The sequence below is a fragment of the Prionailurus bengalensis genome, chromosome E3, assembly GCF_016509475.1.
Source record: "Prionailurus bengalensis isolate Pbe53 chromosome E3, Fcat_Pben_1.1_paternal_pri, whole genome shotgun sequence".
Taxonomy (NCBI): domain Eukaryota; kingdom Metazoa; phylum Chordata; class Mammalia; order Carnivora; family Felidae; genus Prionailurus; species Prionailurus bengalensis.
Window position 1 is genome coordinate 3,913,894 of NC_057357.1, and position 18,340 is coordinate 3,932,233.

The 18,340-nt window shown below is 51.8% G+C and overlaps 1 protein-coding gene across 1 annotated transcript in view; it reads left to right on the forward strand.

Annotated features, from left to right (window-relative positions):
• The window catches only part of SDK1 (sidekick cell adhesion molecule 1), an 883,215-nt gene that overhangs the window by 662,770 nt on the left and 202,105 nt on the right, over positions 1–18,340 (forward strand). Inside the window, exons 11-14 of the mRNA XM_043561368.1 lie at positions 726–893; positions 2,754–2,856; positions 5,210–5,386; positions 14,865–15,001. Coding sequence (XP_043417303.1) covers positions 726–893; positions 2,754–2,856; positions 5,210–5,386; positions 14,865–15,001 — 585 coding nt within the window. The remainder of the gene's footprint in view (positions 1–725; positions 894–2,753; positions 2,857–5,209; positions 5,387–14,864; positions 15,002–18,340) is intronic.

Genomic DNA, 18,340 nt, shown 5'->3' on the forward strand with positions numbered 1-18,340 from the left:
GTGTGTAACTTAGCAGAGTGACGTCAAAGGCAGAGAGCTTTACTAAAATAGAAAAGCGGAGAGAGGGAAAGATGGTTCTAGCACAGGCTCATCTGACACATAACCCTCTCCATTCTACCTGTTTTCCGTCCCCATGAGGAGGGGCATCACGTCATGGGCTTTCTCTGTGGTTCCCAGGCCCTTCCACACAAAGGCACACATGTCCCTCAGTGAACAGCACACACGATCCATTCTTAACAAATATATGCTGAAACTGTGCGGGTTCACACAAATGAGCTGGTCACGCTCGGAGCGCCCTCCTCTGGGTGAACCACGTAGAGGCTTCTCACCTCTCCCAGCATGTGACTCCTGCACCCAGACCAGAGCTGTTAAACATGCAGGTCAGTAAGCAAGAGGGGGTTCTTCTCTTTTATGTATATATTTTTTCTCCCAATTTAGTATGTATGATAGCTTTGTATAGAAAATCTGCAGATGTATACAGGTATAAAGAAAAGTCAGAGTCAGTCACCAAAGATAACAGTCGCATACGTACATGGACGTAACTGGTTTAACCCATTTTCTCAGTATTGCACAATTAAGATTTTCTTGGTCTCCGTCATCCTAAATAATGAGAAGGGAAACTGCTTTGGTTATTTTTGCACATAAGGTTTCCACCTTATTATGATTATTTCAAGTTATTTTCTTGGTTTTGGTGCTGACATTCCCGTTTCTCTACTTTTCTTCAGGAAAACATATTTTGGCCAGTGGCTCTGTGCGCATTCCTAGGTTTATGCTTCTGGAATCCGGGGGTCTGCAGATAACCCCCGTCTTCATCCAGGATGCTGGCAACTACACCTGCTATGCCACCAACACGGAGGGGTCCCTGAGCGCGTCTGCAGCACTGACTGTGTGGAGTAAGGACCACAGGCCACGTGGAACCTTCTGTTCATCATGGCTTAATCATCATGTCAGCTGTGCTTAGGGGATATCAATACGCCCTTGGACTCTCTAATTTAATCAAAAGATAATGATTATTTTTACAACTAATTTATAGAAATCTGTTGAGTAATTAATTTTTCAGTTTCTAAAAGAATAATTAGAAAATGGATTCAAAGATTTAATGGGACATTTCAGGAGAGATTAAAGATTGACTTTTTAAAGTCAGTAGAGTAGGAGATATTATCCCAAACTAGCCCAAACAACAAAACTGATAGGTTGGTTAATTTTATTAGCATTGTGTAAGAATTAACAGTTAAGAGTCAAGAGATAACATTTTATAGAAAGTATGTTTTTTCTGTAGTATCATTTTAACCAACTAAAACACTCTTAGTATATTAAACGTGAGTGTTTTTTATATCTTAGGAGTGAATTGAAAATTTTTGATTTCTCCAGCTTTTTGTCTTTATCTGTAACACAGGTTTCTGAACTGGAGAATGATTTGTTTTCCAGACATAAGGATTCATTACCAAGTATCTCTGCCCCACCTTTAACTTCACTTCCCGGTGTACTTTTTCATCTCTGCTTCATCCATAATCTATAGGACTAAAAAAAAAATCATTGTTCAAAAAAGCAAAAGATAGTGCTCACTGATCTTTGTAAAGCTTATCTCTATGAAGAGAGAAAAATTTAACTGGCATCAGTGACTCATTTGTTCAAACACCGTCCTTAAGGAGAAGCTGAACTATCGTGCTTTATTTCATGTCCATTTGGTTCTCTCTGGTACAGTTTGTGTCCACTTTGAGAAATGACCCCTTCTAATTTATTTAGGTGTTATAAAAACACCAGGACTTTTAAAGAGGCACAAATTCGAATTCCCCCAATATTCTCCGGTACCAAAAAAAGAGGTCTTGTCCCATCTCGTGGCCCACTCCGTTGACCATTTCTGATTTGTCTTGTGTCCCTAACATGTGAACCTGACATTTAACAGCTTGTGAAGAACTATGTCTGCATCTCTGTAGGTCACCCTCCAGAAAGTTCTGTAGATCTGCTAAGATTCAAAACCTCGCAACACTAGAGTGATGGGTGTGCTCTCGGGGGGCCTGCAGAGCACATCCCACCCTTTACCTACTCTCTTCTGTGCGGTTGCGGGGGATTCCACCCTCCCCCTTCCGCAGACACCCAGTTTAAAGCTCAGGTCTTTTCTGGGACACCGCGCTCCAGGCGGTCAGGCTGGGCCCCGACCTAGTCTTAGGACTCCCATGTTCTGGGCTCTGTTCCTTGGGGCCAGAGCAGGGTCCACCTCACAGGTGCACGGTGGGGGGGTTCACCGGCCACAGGCAACAGCCGGGCCTTTCTTGGCGAGCCACTGCACTTCTGAGCGCCACTGTCTAGTCCTGGAAGCTGGGAGTGGTGCTGTCACAGACCCCACGAGGTTGTGTGAGCATTAAATAGAACAATACAAATGGAAGCACTTTGCAAAGTCATGACGTGCTGTGCAGACAGCAGAAATGACCAGAATGTTGATAATCTTGGGAAAGAACCACGGTTTTAACCTAAGACCGCAGAACCTAATGAATATTTGCATACAGTCTGCGTTCTCCTCAGGAGGGTTGAGAGGCTGGGGAGCGGCCCCAGAGGGGAGGGGAGGCCTGACTGCCCTGGCCGCGCCGTGGAGAGCTTGCTTCCAATTCCCTGAGTGCTTCCATTTACGTTCGTTTTGCCAAGATCAGAGAAAACTTGGAGGCTTTTATGTTAGGTGACCAATTCATTCCCCCCTGAGGGAGGAAAGTCTCAAGCATGTAATTCTGTCTGAGTTGTGACTTGTGTTTTCCCAGATCGTACGTCCATCGTTAACCCTCCCGAGGACCGCGTGGTGATTAAGGGGACCACGGCCACTCTGCACTGCGGAGCCACTCATGACCCCCGGATCACTCTCCGGTCAGTTCAGTCACTCACAGCGTTTGGGGCTCATTCATGTTCTGGGAGCTTAGGAGATGAAGTTGAGATACGAAGGGAGAATTTGGGCAACTTTGATTTCAGCCGCAGATCCCTGATGACGGCATCACACGGTCTTGGGCTCCATCATTAATCACACAAATCCCATTTTCCACTCCAGCCTTATGTATTATTTACAGTGAGCTATGTTCCACTCCGTGGCTTCAGTACAGCTTTTCATGATTTTTCTGCCAAGGTTAATACACTATCTGTAAAACGTACTTGTCAGGGGCTGATACTTAATGAGAGAAAAATCCGGACAGATCGAATAGGATTTCAGCAGCGTTTATGCTGGGCTGTGTCAGACTTGAGAGGGGTTCCCTCTGCTCTAGGGTGGTTTCATGGTGAGATGGGGAGTAAGGCAGACCTGTACCCAGAGGAAAGGCGGCCACGGTCACCTCGTGCATGTAGAGGAAAATGCACGTAAACACGGGAACTAGATGCCTTGAAGCCTCACTGAAGGGATTGTAATATCCCGTCTTTGTCCGAGTTCAGGCAGGAGGGTAATGATGAAAACTGTGCCCCTCTGGGGAAATGCAGGGCAGCAGACACAGGTGACTGGGTGGTGAGCTTCTTCCCAAAGAGCTGCCACCTTCAGAATAGTTTTTAATTTTCAGAACCAGCCCTGAAAATAAATCTAGAGAGAATGATACGGTCATCCTAGAATTTTCAGTCTGGCCTTAGCCCAGCCAGAAGGCACACATTTAGCCAAATGGATAGACTCAAGATGCCTTCCTTCCTTCTTGAACACCTCACTGTGAGCAGAGGGAGGGGCCTGCTGCCACATACATTTTTTTTTTAATGTTTATTTTTGAGAGAGAGAGAGACAGAGCATGAGCGGGGAATGGGCAGAGAGAGAGGGAGACACAGAATGGCAAGTAGGCTCTAGGCTCTGAGCCATCAGCACAGAGCTTGATGCGGGTCTCGAACCCACGAACCGTGAGATCATAACCTGAGCCGAAGTCAGACGCTTAATGGACTGAGCCACCCAGGCGCCCCTGCCGCATACGTTATTAACTGGATTCAGAGACTGAGCTGTTTGCTTACTCTTCTTGAGCAGATGTTTGGCAGATCGTGAGTTTCTGTGCTTTCACCTGGCTCTCTCGAGTTCCCGAGAGCTCAAAAACCAAGTTTGGTTTAGTTGCAAGAATGTCAAAAGGAAAACCCACCAACAAACACTAACAGGCCAAAGATTACCGAGAGAGTCCACGGAGGCCATCTTAAAGATGTTGCCTGGAAAAGAGCACATTCATTTCTAAATGGTTTGGGAGTAGGATTCCAGAGGAGCGAGAAGGACAGGCTGATTTTCTGCAACTGTAAGAGCTCACCCGGAATCCCTCTGGACCTTTGCGGTTTTCTCGTAGCTTTTTATGTGTGGGTAAACAGAACTGGAGCCTCCTTCCGGAGGGGTTTTAGATGGCTCACTCTTGGGGCACTGCTCGCCCCAGGGTTCCTCTGCTCTGAGACAACTGCCCCTAAGGGATGATCTCAGGCGAACGTCATACCCCAGAGCGAACGATTTATTCATTTCCTTCTTGGGGGACTACGTCTGTTCTGTCTCAGGGTAACTTCAGATAAGCAGTTTATTAATGTCTATGCTCTGTGCATGTTAAACCTTTAAAGAGCTGGGTACATTTTGCAAACCCGACCACATTATTTTGGAAAGGAAAGCCAGTTATGTCCCACTGTCCAGCAGTAAGTGGTGACCCCTGACCACTGACACCAAAGGCCGGCCAGGCTCTTAATTGATTCTACATTTGAAAAGAAAAATGTGCTAAAATTGTCATAACTAAAGCATTAAATGAGAAAGAGGTGCAGTTTTAAGAAAACAAGTTTATAGGGTGTGATCTTTTTCCAGGAGTTGGGTAATTCCACTCTGAGGAGTTCTGGGACGGTCATTGCCCCCTATCCAGGCAGCACCCCTGTCCTCCAGGAACATTCCTGGGCAAAGTGCGAGGTACAGTGTTAGTAAGTGACATGTGTGATCATGACACTGTACAGACTTCCCGTCTCGAAACCCAAAGGCCAGTTCGGTGTTCTCAGTGATCTTCACAGACCCATTTTTAACTTCAGCATCTGTTTTTGTCTTGTGGCCAAGATATTTGGTTGCTTTTCTTTATTCTTTCTTTTAGATATATTCACATGTCATGAAATTCACCCATCTAAAGAGCACACAGTTCAGTGGCTTCTGGTTCATTCACAAGGCCGTCGGTCACTCACGGCCCAGATCTTAACCCTCTGGCTTGATCCTAACTGGAGAGCTTTCCTAACTCACGACTCCCTGCTTGGCCCACAGCTACGTGTGGAAAAAGGACAATGCAATCATCACCCCATCTGGCAGTTCCAGGATCGTGGTGGAGAAGGACGGGTCCCTTGTCATTAGCCAGACGTGGTCGGGTGACATCGGAGACTACACCTGTGAAATCCTCTCGGAAGGGGGGAATGACTCCAGGACGGCCCGGCTGGAGGTGATGTGAGTGTTGCCGCCGTGGAGCGTTAACCACCTCCTGATTGCTTGCAGCGCTATGGTCAGCCATCCCGAGTCCAAGTGGCTATTTTTAGCGCGTGTGATGCCACTTGGGTCCCCAAGCCAGCCGTCAGAGGCCATGGCCTCATGCCTCACAGGCGTACAGGCTTACTTACGGGTTTTGTTGGAACCTGGAAATGAAAACATTCCACTCTTGGTTCAGATGGTTTGGTACTTGGTTTTCACCCTCCTATTATTACCTTATCTCCCCCGTTGGCACCATATCACCCATTTACCGCAGCGCCCGTAAGCAACAGCCCACTTTGCCACGTGACACCCACAGAACTCGGTGAGGAATGTCAGGCCAGCCCACTGAGGCCAGACCGTTCGGTGACAGCCAGGTACGTGGCGCACTGAGGTCAACACCACCTGCCTCTCTGTGGGTAAACAGCTGCTTTCCGTGAAGTCTTTGGAAATCCTGGAAATGGCAAGCAGCTGATCGAGACCTCCTGGGGTCCCGAGGGCCCAGGAGGGAAACCACTGCCTTCCTCCGTCTCTGGGCCTCTTTATGCAGCTCCTCTCTGTTCCCCGGCAGGGGCTAAAGAGCCTGCTGACAAATTTCCTTTTTCTAATATGTAGTTATTTGTTCTTTAAGAATGGTGCCTCCCAGGCAGTCCCTGAGCACAACCATACCAAAGTAAGATCTGCAAACAAAGCAGCAGGGCAGAGGCTCCAGGGGTGCAGGCCAGCAGCCCTGGCTAACGTGGGCCATGCGAGGCCATTAGAAAAGGCCGTTTCAGAGGTTTTTCCTACTGGTGTCTGCCCACCTCAGTCCAGGAAGGAGTCTAGACAGAAGCCACTCCCTGAACGTACAACATGAACAGTCTGCATACAGAGCCAAGCCTCCAGCCGAGGGGGTTCGCGGGAGAAGGATACTTGCTAAGGGCTCAGCACATGGGCCTCTGGGTGTGTTGCACACATGTGTGAACACATGAACAGATGGCAGCCTGGCCTAGCTCTGTTTCTGGGGTTCCACGGGTTAATGGTGTTTAGCAGCTGGTCCAGAAGAGCCTTGAATTGTGCCTCCAGTACCCGGAAAGGCCTGTTCTCCTGCCTGGTTGGCATCTGCAGGGCGACCCCTTGTTCTCGTTCGTACGGTCGGTCACCTGCTGGGAGTGAAGGTCATCCCGGTTAGTCACCAGACCACAGGTGGGCGGGATGTCTGCGGGGGTCAGGTGCTGTGGCCCTGCAGCTTTGTGAGTGTGCGTGAAGTGCCAGGTGTCCCTGCCCCACCCTTAGCCGCTGGACCTGCCAGCCCTGGGCCCTTCCTGCCCTCCTGGGCTCACCTGGTCCTCCGCCCAGGGCCTCGGGCTGCTGCGGCCGTGTTTTCTGCCATCGCCGTCTGAAGGGCCCCTGCCTCTTTTAGGGCTCAGCCACAGGGTCACCCCTGCGTGGGGACCCCAGGGTGCCTCACGGCTTCCCAGCATTTGCTTGGACTTTCTGTCATTGCACTGATCGTATGGGCTGCAAGTGCCCGTGTTCACTGGGCCTGTGCACCGGAAGAGCCTGTTTTCACGATGCTTTCACTGCTGAAGCAAAAACACCTGGATGGCAGGCCTTGCATTTTGAGTGGCTCACGATGCTTTGGGACACCACAGGGTCTCCGACGTCCGTGTCGGGTGGTTCACGCATGCATGAACGAATAAATGTGTGTAGGTTACCAGCCACCGGCGGGGCTCCTCCCGATTGGGCCCTCCCTCCGATGCTCACATGCCCGGGGCTTCTCCCTCCGGGCACACAGGCTCATGTTCCACTGCGGGGAGCCAGCCCGGCGCCCAAACCCCCTGTCGGATCTGGGCCTGTGTCCTTCCTCCTTCCATCATGTTGGGAATTGTTTTTTTTTTTTTTTTTTAATTTTGACAATATTGGGAGTACACATCCAGCACATTCACACGATCCACTGTGCTATTCACATTTTTAAAGCTACCTATGAGAACTCTTAGATCATCCGTCATTGGTAACAAATAAATGAGTGTTAGCATTTCATAAGGACTCTGTCAGCAGAAGCCAAAATTGCATGCTTCCAATGCAGGGCATGCTTTTTATTCTGCACTACCTCTATGGTCTACTGATTTACATATCTTCCCTTCTATTTGCTTATTTGATTTCCTCTGAGTAAAATACATTTTTCAGCAAATGTTGCCATATCTATAAAATAATAGGCTTTCTGTAATGGTAAGACACCTCATCTCTAAATATAGAAATATTTGCAGATTTGTGATTCAAACCAATTGAGGTACAGCGGGTTACAGAACTGATTTGGAAGACAGCGGTTCCTTATGAATTGTGAGTGTAATAAACACTCCACTCTGGCAAATCTGAATGAATTGAGGAAGTTGTAGGTTATAGCCTGGTCTGTCTTTAGATCCAGATAGGTCTTAACTGTACGACATCAGTAATGACAATAGTAATGATAATAGTCGTAACTCACGATTGAGGGGCATTTTGTGCTTCTCGGAGAACTTTCAAATCAAGCTCGGTAACATTTCTGTGATTTACTCTGATGACAAAAAAAAAAAAAAAGAAGAGGAAAGAAAAAAAAAATCTCATACTGCAGAAGTGACTGAGAGGTACTTACAGCTAAATAGTGTCCTTCAAAAGAGGCTGAAAGCCTGCTTCCCTTGCCTCCCCACTTGAGTTAAAAGCTACTTAGTTAAATATAGAAATTAGCAGCATCAGAAGTGGGCTTTTCAAAAGCAGACCATCCGTCGGTTTGCTCTCAGTGTGTGTGTGTTGCGTGTTCTAGCTCCGTCCTCTGTGCCTGCCTGGTTGGACTCCTGGCCCGTCACACCCAGGACAGTGCCGGAGAAGTCGCGGTCCTGGCAGGGCTACAGGTACCTTTTGAGGTGCCCTCCACCAGCCAGGCCGGACTGGACCCCCTTCTCCAGCTCTTCCTGACTTGGGGCAGCTTAGCCCACTTCTCAGCCTTGGTTTTCTCAACTGCAAGATGGGCACGTTACCATTACCTTAGAAGGCCACTGTGAGGTTTGAACTAACCAATGTTTATACCACCCTGGCCTGGAACCCAGCTCACCCAGTCATGGCTCCTGTTCCTTGCTCACTGTCCCACGAGAAGCACCATCGCTCCTTCACCAAAGCATCCTCCCACACCCGGGCTCAGGAAGCTTCTCTTCTATCCTGCTTTATTTTTGACCATGTTCCGTGACCCTCGGACACACTAGGTATGTCTGTTTGCCGTTGAGCTCTCGATGCCTGGAATGGTGCCCGGTACATAAATGTCCAGTAAATGTCAGAGTGAGCCTCACCCCCCCCCGCCCCACGAGGCTGAACTGGGCTTGCGTAACGGGGATCACAGAGGAGGAGTAATTTCTGAGGGGTCTGCCTTCATCGCCTCCCCGAGAGGAGAGGCTTCCACAAATCCACGTGGTCCCGGGTTGTGCCCTATAAATTAACCATCCACAGGGCATCACGAAACGGCCAGTCCCCGACTGGTCGGTTGGGCGTGCCTCTCCTGCTAGTTAGCTAGTTCCTCTCGGGAAGGAGCTGGTTTGGGACGCCCCACATCCCAGAGCACCTTGCTGCATTGAACACACCAGGGGAACTAGGCTCCTAGGGCTTTCTGGATTGAGTGATTATTAATCATTTAAAGACCCAATTAGCTTTGCATCTTTCCTTCCGAGATCAGAGACTAATTCTTAGGAGTCTGGAGTACAGAGAAAACTTAATTTATGGAGCCGACTGCAAGACTTGGACCCTGAGGCAGGGAAGAGATTTCTCTCAGTGAAGCCAACCCTCACAAAGCCATCATAAGGAGTGAACAATTTAACACCATTTCTCGAGAGTTGCCAGGCCCCCCGTCATCTTCACCCTCAGAGTGAAGTCGGAGAAGCTGGGTTTGACCAGGTCATCATTTGTGCGTTAAAGGGGCCGTGCTTCCATATAGAAAAATACTTACCTGAGCCTCTGCTGCACAGCAGGCCGGCTACAGCCACAATTTTGCCAATTGCTTTCAGTCGTTTTCGAAGCTGTTTTCCCCAAACACACCTGGCTTAATCCCCTTTCCCTACGGTCCCCGTGTCTCGTTGTTAGTGTCTGGTAGTCTTGTGGTATAATTGGCTTGACAGGGGTCCCCCCCCACCCCCAAGTTCTCTTTAAATCACAAAGTGACTCGGCACCGGCCTCATTTCTATTGTTCGCAGATTTCTTTCATTTGTCACCCTGTCTGCAGATCCCTGTCTGTGAGTTGCTCTGCTGATCATTTATCTCCTTTCAAAGTTGGCAGAGAAACGCCAAGACATAGTCTATTTCTATTAGATCAGATTCTCTGAAATGGACTCAGAATATATTAAAGCCTCATTTATCGGTTATTGATGGTCAGGCAAGTATTGCGCAAAGCTTAATTTTCCCGATAACCAAAACTCACCATTTAAAGAAACAGTTTACGTCTTCAATGTATGTTATAAAGTTCTTTGCATTGGGAAACAGGTAACATTGAACACAAGAGGTATCACAGAGGGGGTTTTCCTGTAGGACAGAGGCTGGAACTAGGAAAGGTCTAAATTTCCTTCTGACTCTGAGCTCTGCAGTGTGTAAAACATCACATTGAGCATTGGGCCACCATCTTGGATGTGACCATGAGCCCATGGAGAGGACTGTGGGGCAGCGGTGGATGAGGGCTCATTATTTCTTGATGATGAGTCACATCATGTCTTTGGGCACCGCTGGGCTTTAGGTCCCTGTTCCTACACTAAATGTCCCAAAGCTACATTGCCTTTACATTTCCACCGTCTTCTCAATGTCGCCTCCGTCTCAGGCACCTGTCTGCCATTTTGCTGTTCAGGGTGCCTACTTCTAGCAGACCTTAGGGCCTTCTTGTAGGTGGCTTTTGATCAGCTGGGAAGAGGGAAATCACAAACCCCTCTTAGGAGAATCACATGCCGAGTGAGAATCAGCAAGCTCTGAGGGGCAGACAGAGGGACTGTGGTGAGAACCCTCCACAGAGAAGTTCTCAAGTAGTGTCCCCTCCCACAGGAAGTGGCTGTGAGTAGTAGTCAACCCTCCACCCCCCCCAGAACAGAAGCTATCTGGTCACCGGTCAGATCGGTCCTCTCTGGGCCCTCCTTTTAGGCTAAGAGAAGCATGATCTGACATCGAGTGCGAGAAGCCCCGTATTTTCCCAGCTGTGGGAAAGCTGTACTTTCAGAATTTAGGATTCGATCTTGCACAGCCACTTAAGGCCCCTAGACGAGGTGTGTGGGGACACAGGAGTTTCTCGGGGGCCACAGGCCGAACGAGAGCAGACTGTCTCTTCACAGCCTCGGGTCCACAATGGCCAGTCTTGTCCCCAGCCTGCCGTGTGCCCCCACCTCTCGCTCCCCGCATCTCCTCTTGGAGTCCGGATGTATATGTCGGCCGTGGATGCTGGCTCCTTAACCTCTAGCCCAGCTTTTGTCTCCCGGTCTGTCCCCTCTCCTGACTGCCTCCTGTGTCTCTCAGACACTTTCCAGTGAGTCGCCCTTGGGGTCCCAGTTGTAGCCCTGGAAAGTCAACGTCACACACATAGCCCAGAAATTTTGAATACGGGTGTCTCTTACTTGCCTTCTTCCATGACTCAGTGCAAACCCTGCGTTCCCGCTGCTGCTCCAAACCTCCCCCTAGTCTTACCCGCACCTTCAGCAGCCCCTTCTCCTTCCTGTCCTCCGTGCCCAAGGGAGCCTTCCCTCCTCCTCCGCTCACCCACACCCCTCCCAGCCATGCGACCCCCACCTCCTCCACAGATGGCCCTTCCTGCAGCTCCGCCCTGCATTCTGCCCACCGTTATTTCCAGAACCCTCCCACGGCTCCTGACCTGCGATGCCTTGCCTCGTCTCAGCCTGTATACGGGCCTCGTGCTCCTCCTCAGCGTCTCAGCTCTCGAGAGCAGGACTGTGACAGCCTCTCCCTCCGTGTCCCTACACTCCACATATGGCCCCCGGCTTGGGGAGTGTTCGTTTGTTAACCCATCCATTCCCGTATCGGTTGGCCCATCCGTCAGCCCCACATTTTACTGCGTGCCCACTCTATGCCAGCGTTGGCGATGCCAAGATCAAGGAAAAAAGGCAGAGAAGGGAGAAGAGAAATGTTCCTTCCCTGGAGAAGGGAGGCAGATCCATAATCAAGCAGGATGCAGTAGGGTTCCTGCTCCCGTAGGGCTTCAAGATGTTTCCTGAACTGAAAAATGTGTAGATTGCGGTGAGATAGAAGTGGTTGGTTCTGCTCAAGAATTAGTCGTGGGTGAGAGGGAAGCTGAGCCTCGGAGGCTGAGATGGATTTTCTGATTGGCGCGACTCTCCCACCGACGGGACGTCCCGTGTGAGTGCACACAGGTCACGGGGTGGCTGGACTCGGCGAGCCACAAGGCCTTCACTGTGGCTGGAAGCGTGACGCTCAGGAGAGCAGCCAGTGTGGGCTAGAGGCTGAGCTGTGTAGCAGGGAGTCGTCACGGGCGCAGCGGGGAGCACATGGCAGGACCCCGTACGGCGGCGGCAGGCAGGACGGGCGGGAGGACCGTGTGGCGTGGCCCTTGGGACAGCTTGTGTCGGGCGGGCTGAAGCTGGTCAGTGGCAACGAAGCAGACGGGTTGGCGTTACGGGCGTTTCTAAGGAGGGTAGGTAGGACGTGGTGACTACTTAGAGGCGCGTGTGTTTGAAGGGGGGACGGTGGTGGGAGTGGAGATTCTGCAGTGTAACCACCGACCCAAAGAAGGGCCCCACACCCCAGTTTCAGTGAGGAGAATGATCCGTGCCTGTCAACCCCCAGAGAGAATCCCTCTGCGGCGTGTCACTGGAAGTGCCTCCTGCCCACTGTAAGATGCCGCCCAGGGCCTCCCGGGACCTCTTCTCCATCCCCCCGGCCCCTTCAGGCTCTCACGGGGGCTGCGTCTGCCTCCAGGGCCTCGGGCCACCCGCACGTCTCCTGACTTGGCGGTGAGTCGGTGGTGGGGGGCCTCGGGCCTGTGTGGGGCAGTGTCCGCACATGAACGACGGTCCCGGGCACCGACCCACCCTGTCAGTCCTCTGAGTTAGTGCTGGTCACGTCAGCCAGCCTCCCGGCTTGGGCAAGTCTTTGCAGTGCGGTCCTGACACCGACTCCCCGGAGGTGAAGGGCACCGTGCCCCACCGCAGACACCAGCCGCAGCTCCGCGGCCCCCGGGCCACCTGTGGTTCTGACCGACCCCCTAGCATTTGAAGCTTCCCGCCACCCCAGCAGGATGGGTGATTCCCTAGAACAACCCACAGAACTCGGTTAAGTGCCTGATTTCGGTCTTATTATAGAGGATAAAATCCGGACCAGACGAACAAAGACAGGCAACGGCAAGGTCTGGGAGGGTCCCAAACACAAAGCTTCCACACGTGTCCGATTCCCGACCAGGAAGCTCAGCTGAGCTTGGTGTCCATAGTTTGGCTGGGGCGTCATTATCACTGGCTCGGGCCCCTGCTCCCGCCCCTCCATTTCCAGGAGATCAGAAGGTCTGGCTGATCTCACTGGCTCGACGCCCCAGCCCTCTAACCACACGGCTGGTCTCTCCAGCAGGCGAGCCCCCTCCTGGAACTCTGCAGGGCCCCCCCCCCCCACCACGAGTGACGCTGTTGGCAAAACACAGGTGTGGCCTGACGGGCCCACCGTGAACAGCTAAGACAGCCCCTCAGGAAATTCCAAGGGCTTAGAAGTTCCACCCCAGGGAGCTGGGGCAAAGACCAGACCAATTCTTTATGATACCACAGTCTTATTTGGAATACTTACCCAAGTTTATCTCAGTTTGTTTTCAGGTTGGGACGATTTCAACAACTGTGGTTTGGTTTGAGAACAACCCAATTCCAGTAGGAAAATGGGGCACAGGGAAAGGAGAAGAGATATTTTTTCCTGGCGTGTCCTTCATAGGCGTCTTCACTGGGAATTTAAGGAAGAATCAGTTACTGGAGAGCTCAACAGAAATAAAAGCTCCCTTTCTGATTTAAAACCTAATTCACAACTAAAGAGAAAACAAGCCAACATTTCAGGCTCAAGTTGATTCTTTATTGTACTAATTTAAAGTCTCCGTCTACACTGGAAATATTAGTTTGTTTATTAACCGTGTGCCTGGGTTAGAGAGAGCTGTGTTTCTTAGGTAGCTGCACACACATAACAGCTTAATAAATTTCAAAGTGTAATGAGTACGCTTTTTAAATTAAAAATATCAAGTATAATTATGGCTCTTTGTGCTGACCTATGTGGGTCAGCAGTAATTGATGTCTCAGAGAGACCACAGACTAGCTAGTGGGTGAAACGGGTCCACGTGGCACCCCTCTCCCAGTACCACCTGAGGACGTTTATAGAGAAAGCTGTTCCCGACGGCCACGAAACAGGGTGCTGCTCCCAGATTTGTGAGACATGAAGGTTAAGCACCAGACTAGGGCTACTTAGGATGCTGTGATTGCCGGGGCGCCTGGGCGGCTCAGTCAGTTAAGCATCCGGCTCTCAATTTTGGCTCAGCTCATGGTCTCATTGTTTGTGAGTTCGATCCCCACCTTGGGTTCTGTGCTGCCGGCATGGAGCCTGCTTGGGATTCTCTCTCCCAGTCTCTCTCTGCCCCTCCTGCACTTACTCTCTCTCTCTCTGGAAGGAAGGAAGGAAGGAAGGAAAGGAAGGAAGGAAGGAAGGAAGGAAGGAAGGAAGGAAGGAAGGAAGGAAGGAAGGAAAAGAAAGAAGGGATTGTATGGTTGCAGACTGAGGAGAAACCATACAACTGGACTTTGAAGCTTTGTCACCAGTAAATCCCAGTAAAGACCTTTTCTATTAGTAAACCCCTTTCTGTATTTATTTGCTTCAACTGTGTTTCCATTCTACAGCCCTGCTGATGTTCTGTTTACTATTTCCATGGGGTTTTCGAATTTTCTCCACATTCCCCTGAGTTCTTCCCCCAAACCCCGTTATCTCGCAGAAGACAGAATGACGCCACAAAGTCATGTGGTCAAAGAAGAGGCAGCCACTCTCTGGGGATACCTGTGGGCATTTTGGCAAATGAGCCCAAGTGACTAGGTTCCAAAATTTCCCAAGTTAAATCTTATTTCCTAGGCCCTTTCCTGTTTCTGTGGCCCTCCGCCTTCCCATTAACAGCTTCGGGTTGTAAGAACAAATTGCTGACTGAATTTTCTCAATTAAATACTATACTGTGTAAAACTTGGCACTCCCTCCCTATCTAATCCCAAAGCCATCATCCCTTTAATCTCTACCAGAAGGATTAAATCAAATATCTTTGGCGAAACAACCACTTTGTGAATGGAGAAGGTTTTCGGGCGGAGAGGTGGTCAGAATTTGTGTCCGGGGCATAGTTTATGTTTCCGTTTTCAAAACATTCCTCACCCGGACTGTGCGATGTGAGAACCAGGCTAACCGTCGATTCTGATGTGCACCCTTTTTTTCTTCCTGTTCCTTTGCGCCCAAGTGAACTGCCTCATTCACCTCAGAACCTCCTGGCCGGCCTGAACTCTTCCCACAGCCACGCCGTGACGCTCTCGTGGGTTCGACCCTTTGACGGAAACAGCCCAGTCCTCTACTACATCGTGGAGCTGTCTGAAAACAGTAAGTGCTGAAGCAGAGTTGTTGCCGTGGACGGATGTCTCTCCGCGCACTCAGTGTCCTTGACCTGCACTTCTGGCACAGACCCCAAACCAGTAGAAAGATGTGATGATGCTTTACGGAGTTCCAAATGAAAAACCCCACTCTGGCTTTTGGGAAAGATACAGGGTGCCGTGGGAGGCTGGGAGGGACGAGAAGGAAGCACAGGGAGCCTCCCGTGAAAGCCCGGATCTGGGCCTGAGCCCCACAGGGAGGCTGTGCGCACACCCGTTGGGACCGTCCCAAGGGTGAACTTGGATGCGGGGAATAGGGCCGCCCCCTGGGGCTGCTTGGGAGCCAACAACAGCACTAGTTAGCGTTTCTGCCTGTCTCCTCTGGCTCGGACGCGGGCTAAGTATTCTCTGGGCCTTCCCCTTTTCCCTTCCCCCACGCCTTGGCCTCCGCCAGGAGGAGCTGGCTTTGCTCCCCGCCCTGCCACCGTTCTCCCCTCCTCTCTGTGGGCCGGTGGCTCCTCTCCTGCCCCCTCCACTCTCTTCTTGGGAAGTCAGGGCATCCCTGTGATTCCAAGGGGCGTCTTTTCCTTGACATCTGGGTTCTCCAGCATCCTAATCCTCCAGAGTCACGCTCAGGGCCCCGTTCCTCCATGTCTCTGTCCAGTGGTCTCCCACACTCCTCCAGAGTGAATTCAACTCCTTCGAACCCTGACCATCCTCAGTGCCTTGGTGCAGCCTTTTTAATCTCCATTCCAGCCCCAAGGCCTCCTTGGTGACGAACGCCACCAATGGCCCTGGGCCCCTTTCTCCTCACCCGACCCCACGCCCACATCCGCGCTCTGTGTTCTCGGACACAGCTCTGCAGGGCCCGGTCTCTGTCACCAGGACAGCCTCCAACTGGTGCCCCTGCCTCTACTCTTCTTCTCTTCCAAAGCATTCTTACCCAGGCAGGGACACTGATCTTAACATCTCCCCCCGCCCCCACAGGGCTTAGAAGGAAACCTTCCTCAGAGCCTGAGCACTGTCACCTACCTCCCCCTTCCCACTCTGCTCTGTGCCCAGCATGTGCCAGCCACGCTGGTTTCATGGGCTGCCCGCATGGCCCCGTTTCCCTCGTCTGGAATGCTCACGGGGCTGGACCGTCACCCTTCACTGTCACCTCCTTGAAGACCCTTTCCAGCACACTGGCTCAGTGTAAGCTTTCACCATCCAAGCTAGCGTCCTCCCTCGGCCGTTATTCCAAACTCCTCCTGGGCCTCCCCCAGCGAGGAGCTAGCCAGGCCACAAGGAGCTGGACTCCTGTGACGGTCAACATCATGGGGCCCCTGGCTTGTCTCATGGCGACGTTGTCATTATCATTGGGTCCCTGTTCCAGGACAGCTGGGAATGGTTCTCTCTCGGGGTGCCCTCTGCTGAAACCTGAGTCAGCCTGGCCAAAGTCCACATGGCTCGCTGGCCCTCTCAGTTCTGCAGGCAGAGACGTCCTACGGTCTTGGTGACCGCTTTTCCTAGGCGCTCGCCAGCTCGCACGCTCTTCTGTAATTGCTGACTTAATTCACTGAGCTTCTGCTAATTGTCTGTTGTACTTCCCCTCCGTCCTGATGCTGTATCCTCCTTCAGATCATCACATGCCCATGCCCCAGCAGGCACTGGTTGATGCTCATTTCACAGCTCAGGGCGCCGACGTGCAGAGTAAGTCCCTGGCCAGAAGTCACACGGCTAGCGGTGGCTGAGGGCGGGACTCCACCCAGGCTGTCTGCCTCCGGAGGCCCTGCTCTTAATGAGTATCAGGCGTTTACAGAGAAGTCTCACGGGGCAAATGCTTCTCTCTCACACCTCGGTGGCGAATGACAGAGGTGAAGGCATTGGTGGCCTTGGGTTCTGGTCTGTGTAGAGATTAAAGGGAGCCGCTCCGTGAACCTGCCCGTACTTGCGTTGGGCACCTCCCAAACCAGTCCATGGAGGGATGTCCCAGAAGGGGCATTTTAGTCCCAACTCCTGCGTCTCTAAATTTACACCCTTGGCGACGACGGCCTCCGTTTTGAGCACCATCTGAGGACGAGGTGCCCGATGCCCAGGCCCTGCTTCCCCTTGCCAGAGGCTTCTCTGATGGCCGATGTGGTCTCTTCCTTCCCATCGGGGGTCAGGGTGCGAATGGGGACCTGTCTATACACGGCTGTCTGCTCAGAGGGGAGTCATTGGCAGTATTTATTAAAAACACCTGAGAAGGTAAGGTTTTCCTCAGGGTGTTCTGGTCAGGCGACCTGTGAGAAGCGTGGGGCCGGACGATGGTCTGCGTGGAGAGAGTGAGACAGGAGCAGAGACCAGGCCCGGGTGTCCTTCGTGTCTGTGTCCTGGGTCCCTAACACTCGGTAGGCACTCAGCAGGTGAACCGACTCAGGTCTCTCCGGTAGCGCCCCCTGTGGTGGACTCAGGTTACAGTCCTAGACCCCCTCCTGGAAGTCAGGTTCTTGACCATCCTTGATTTACTAAAATAAGACACTGCCTCAAAATGCCCACACCAGCTGTTTTCTCATCAAACTGCGGGAGCTCTCGGCTCCGCCAGTCGGGCATCTTGCTCGAATCGGGCACGGGCTTCACACGCAGTCATTCATTCCACCCATCTGTCCCTTCACGCCACACGAGGTCCTCGTCGGGCACCTGCTTCACGCGGAGCACTCTGCCGCGGGCCGGGATGCGGAGCCGAGGTGACCAGTCCCCGCTGGTTAACGGCAGGGGGAAGGCCAGGCTCGTCACCGCGTCCTGCCCCATAACGAGCTCCCACCGAGGTACGCGCCGGTGCTAGGGGAGTGCGAGGTCAATCAGAGAGTGTCCAAAGGGGACAGGCCTCGACCCTTGGGCCGGGCAGAGGACAGGGGCAGCATCAGCCCCAAAGCGTGAGGCTCAAGGCACGTTCAGAGGCAGCCAGCTTCCGCAGGGACTACGACAGGGGTGTTGGGCCGGAAGGTCGCCGGGTCGTGTGAGAGTGTCTGCGGGGTGGGGGGTGGGGGGGGTGGTGACTCTTCCTCGGTCTTCATGTCCCAGCTCAAAGATGGCTTTCCTCTAAACCTCTCCTTGATCCACGACCCCATCGTGCCCAGACCGAAAGTCCCCACACCACTCCATGTATTCCCCTTGACTATTTAGTCCCACATGTAATAGCTGCTGGTCTGCAGGTGTGCCTTCTGCCAAGACTGAACTCCTTAAGGGCGGACTGGGCCCAATACTCCTTGTACCCGTAATGGCCAACAAGAGAGCCTGGCTCAGACGGGATGACTCTGGGCGTCTAGTCCCTTCACATCACTGCAGAGGGTCCTAAGAACATGATTAGTCCCTCATTAGCCTCTGA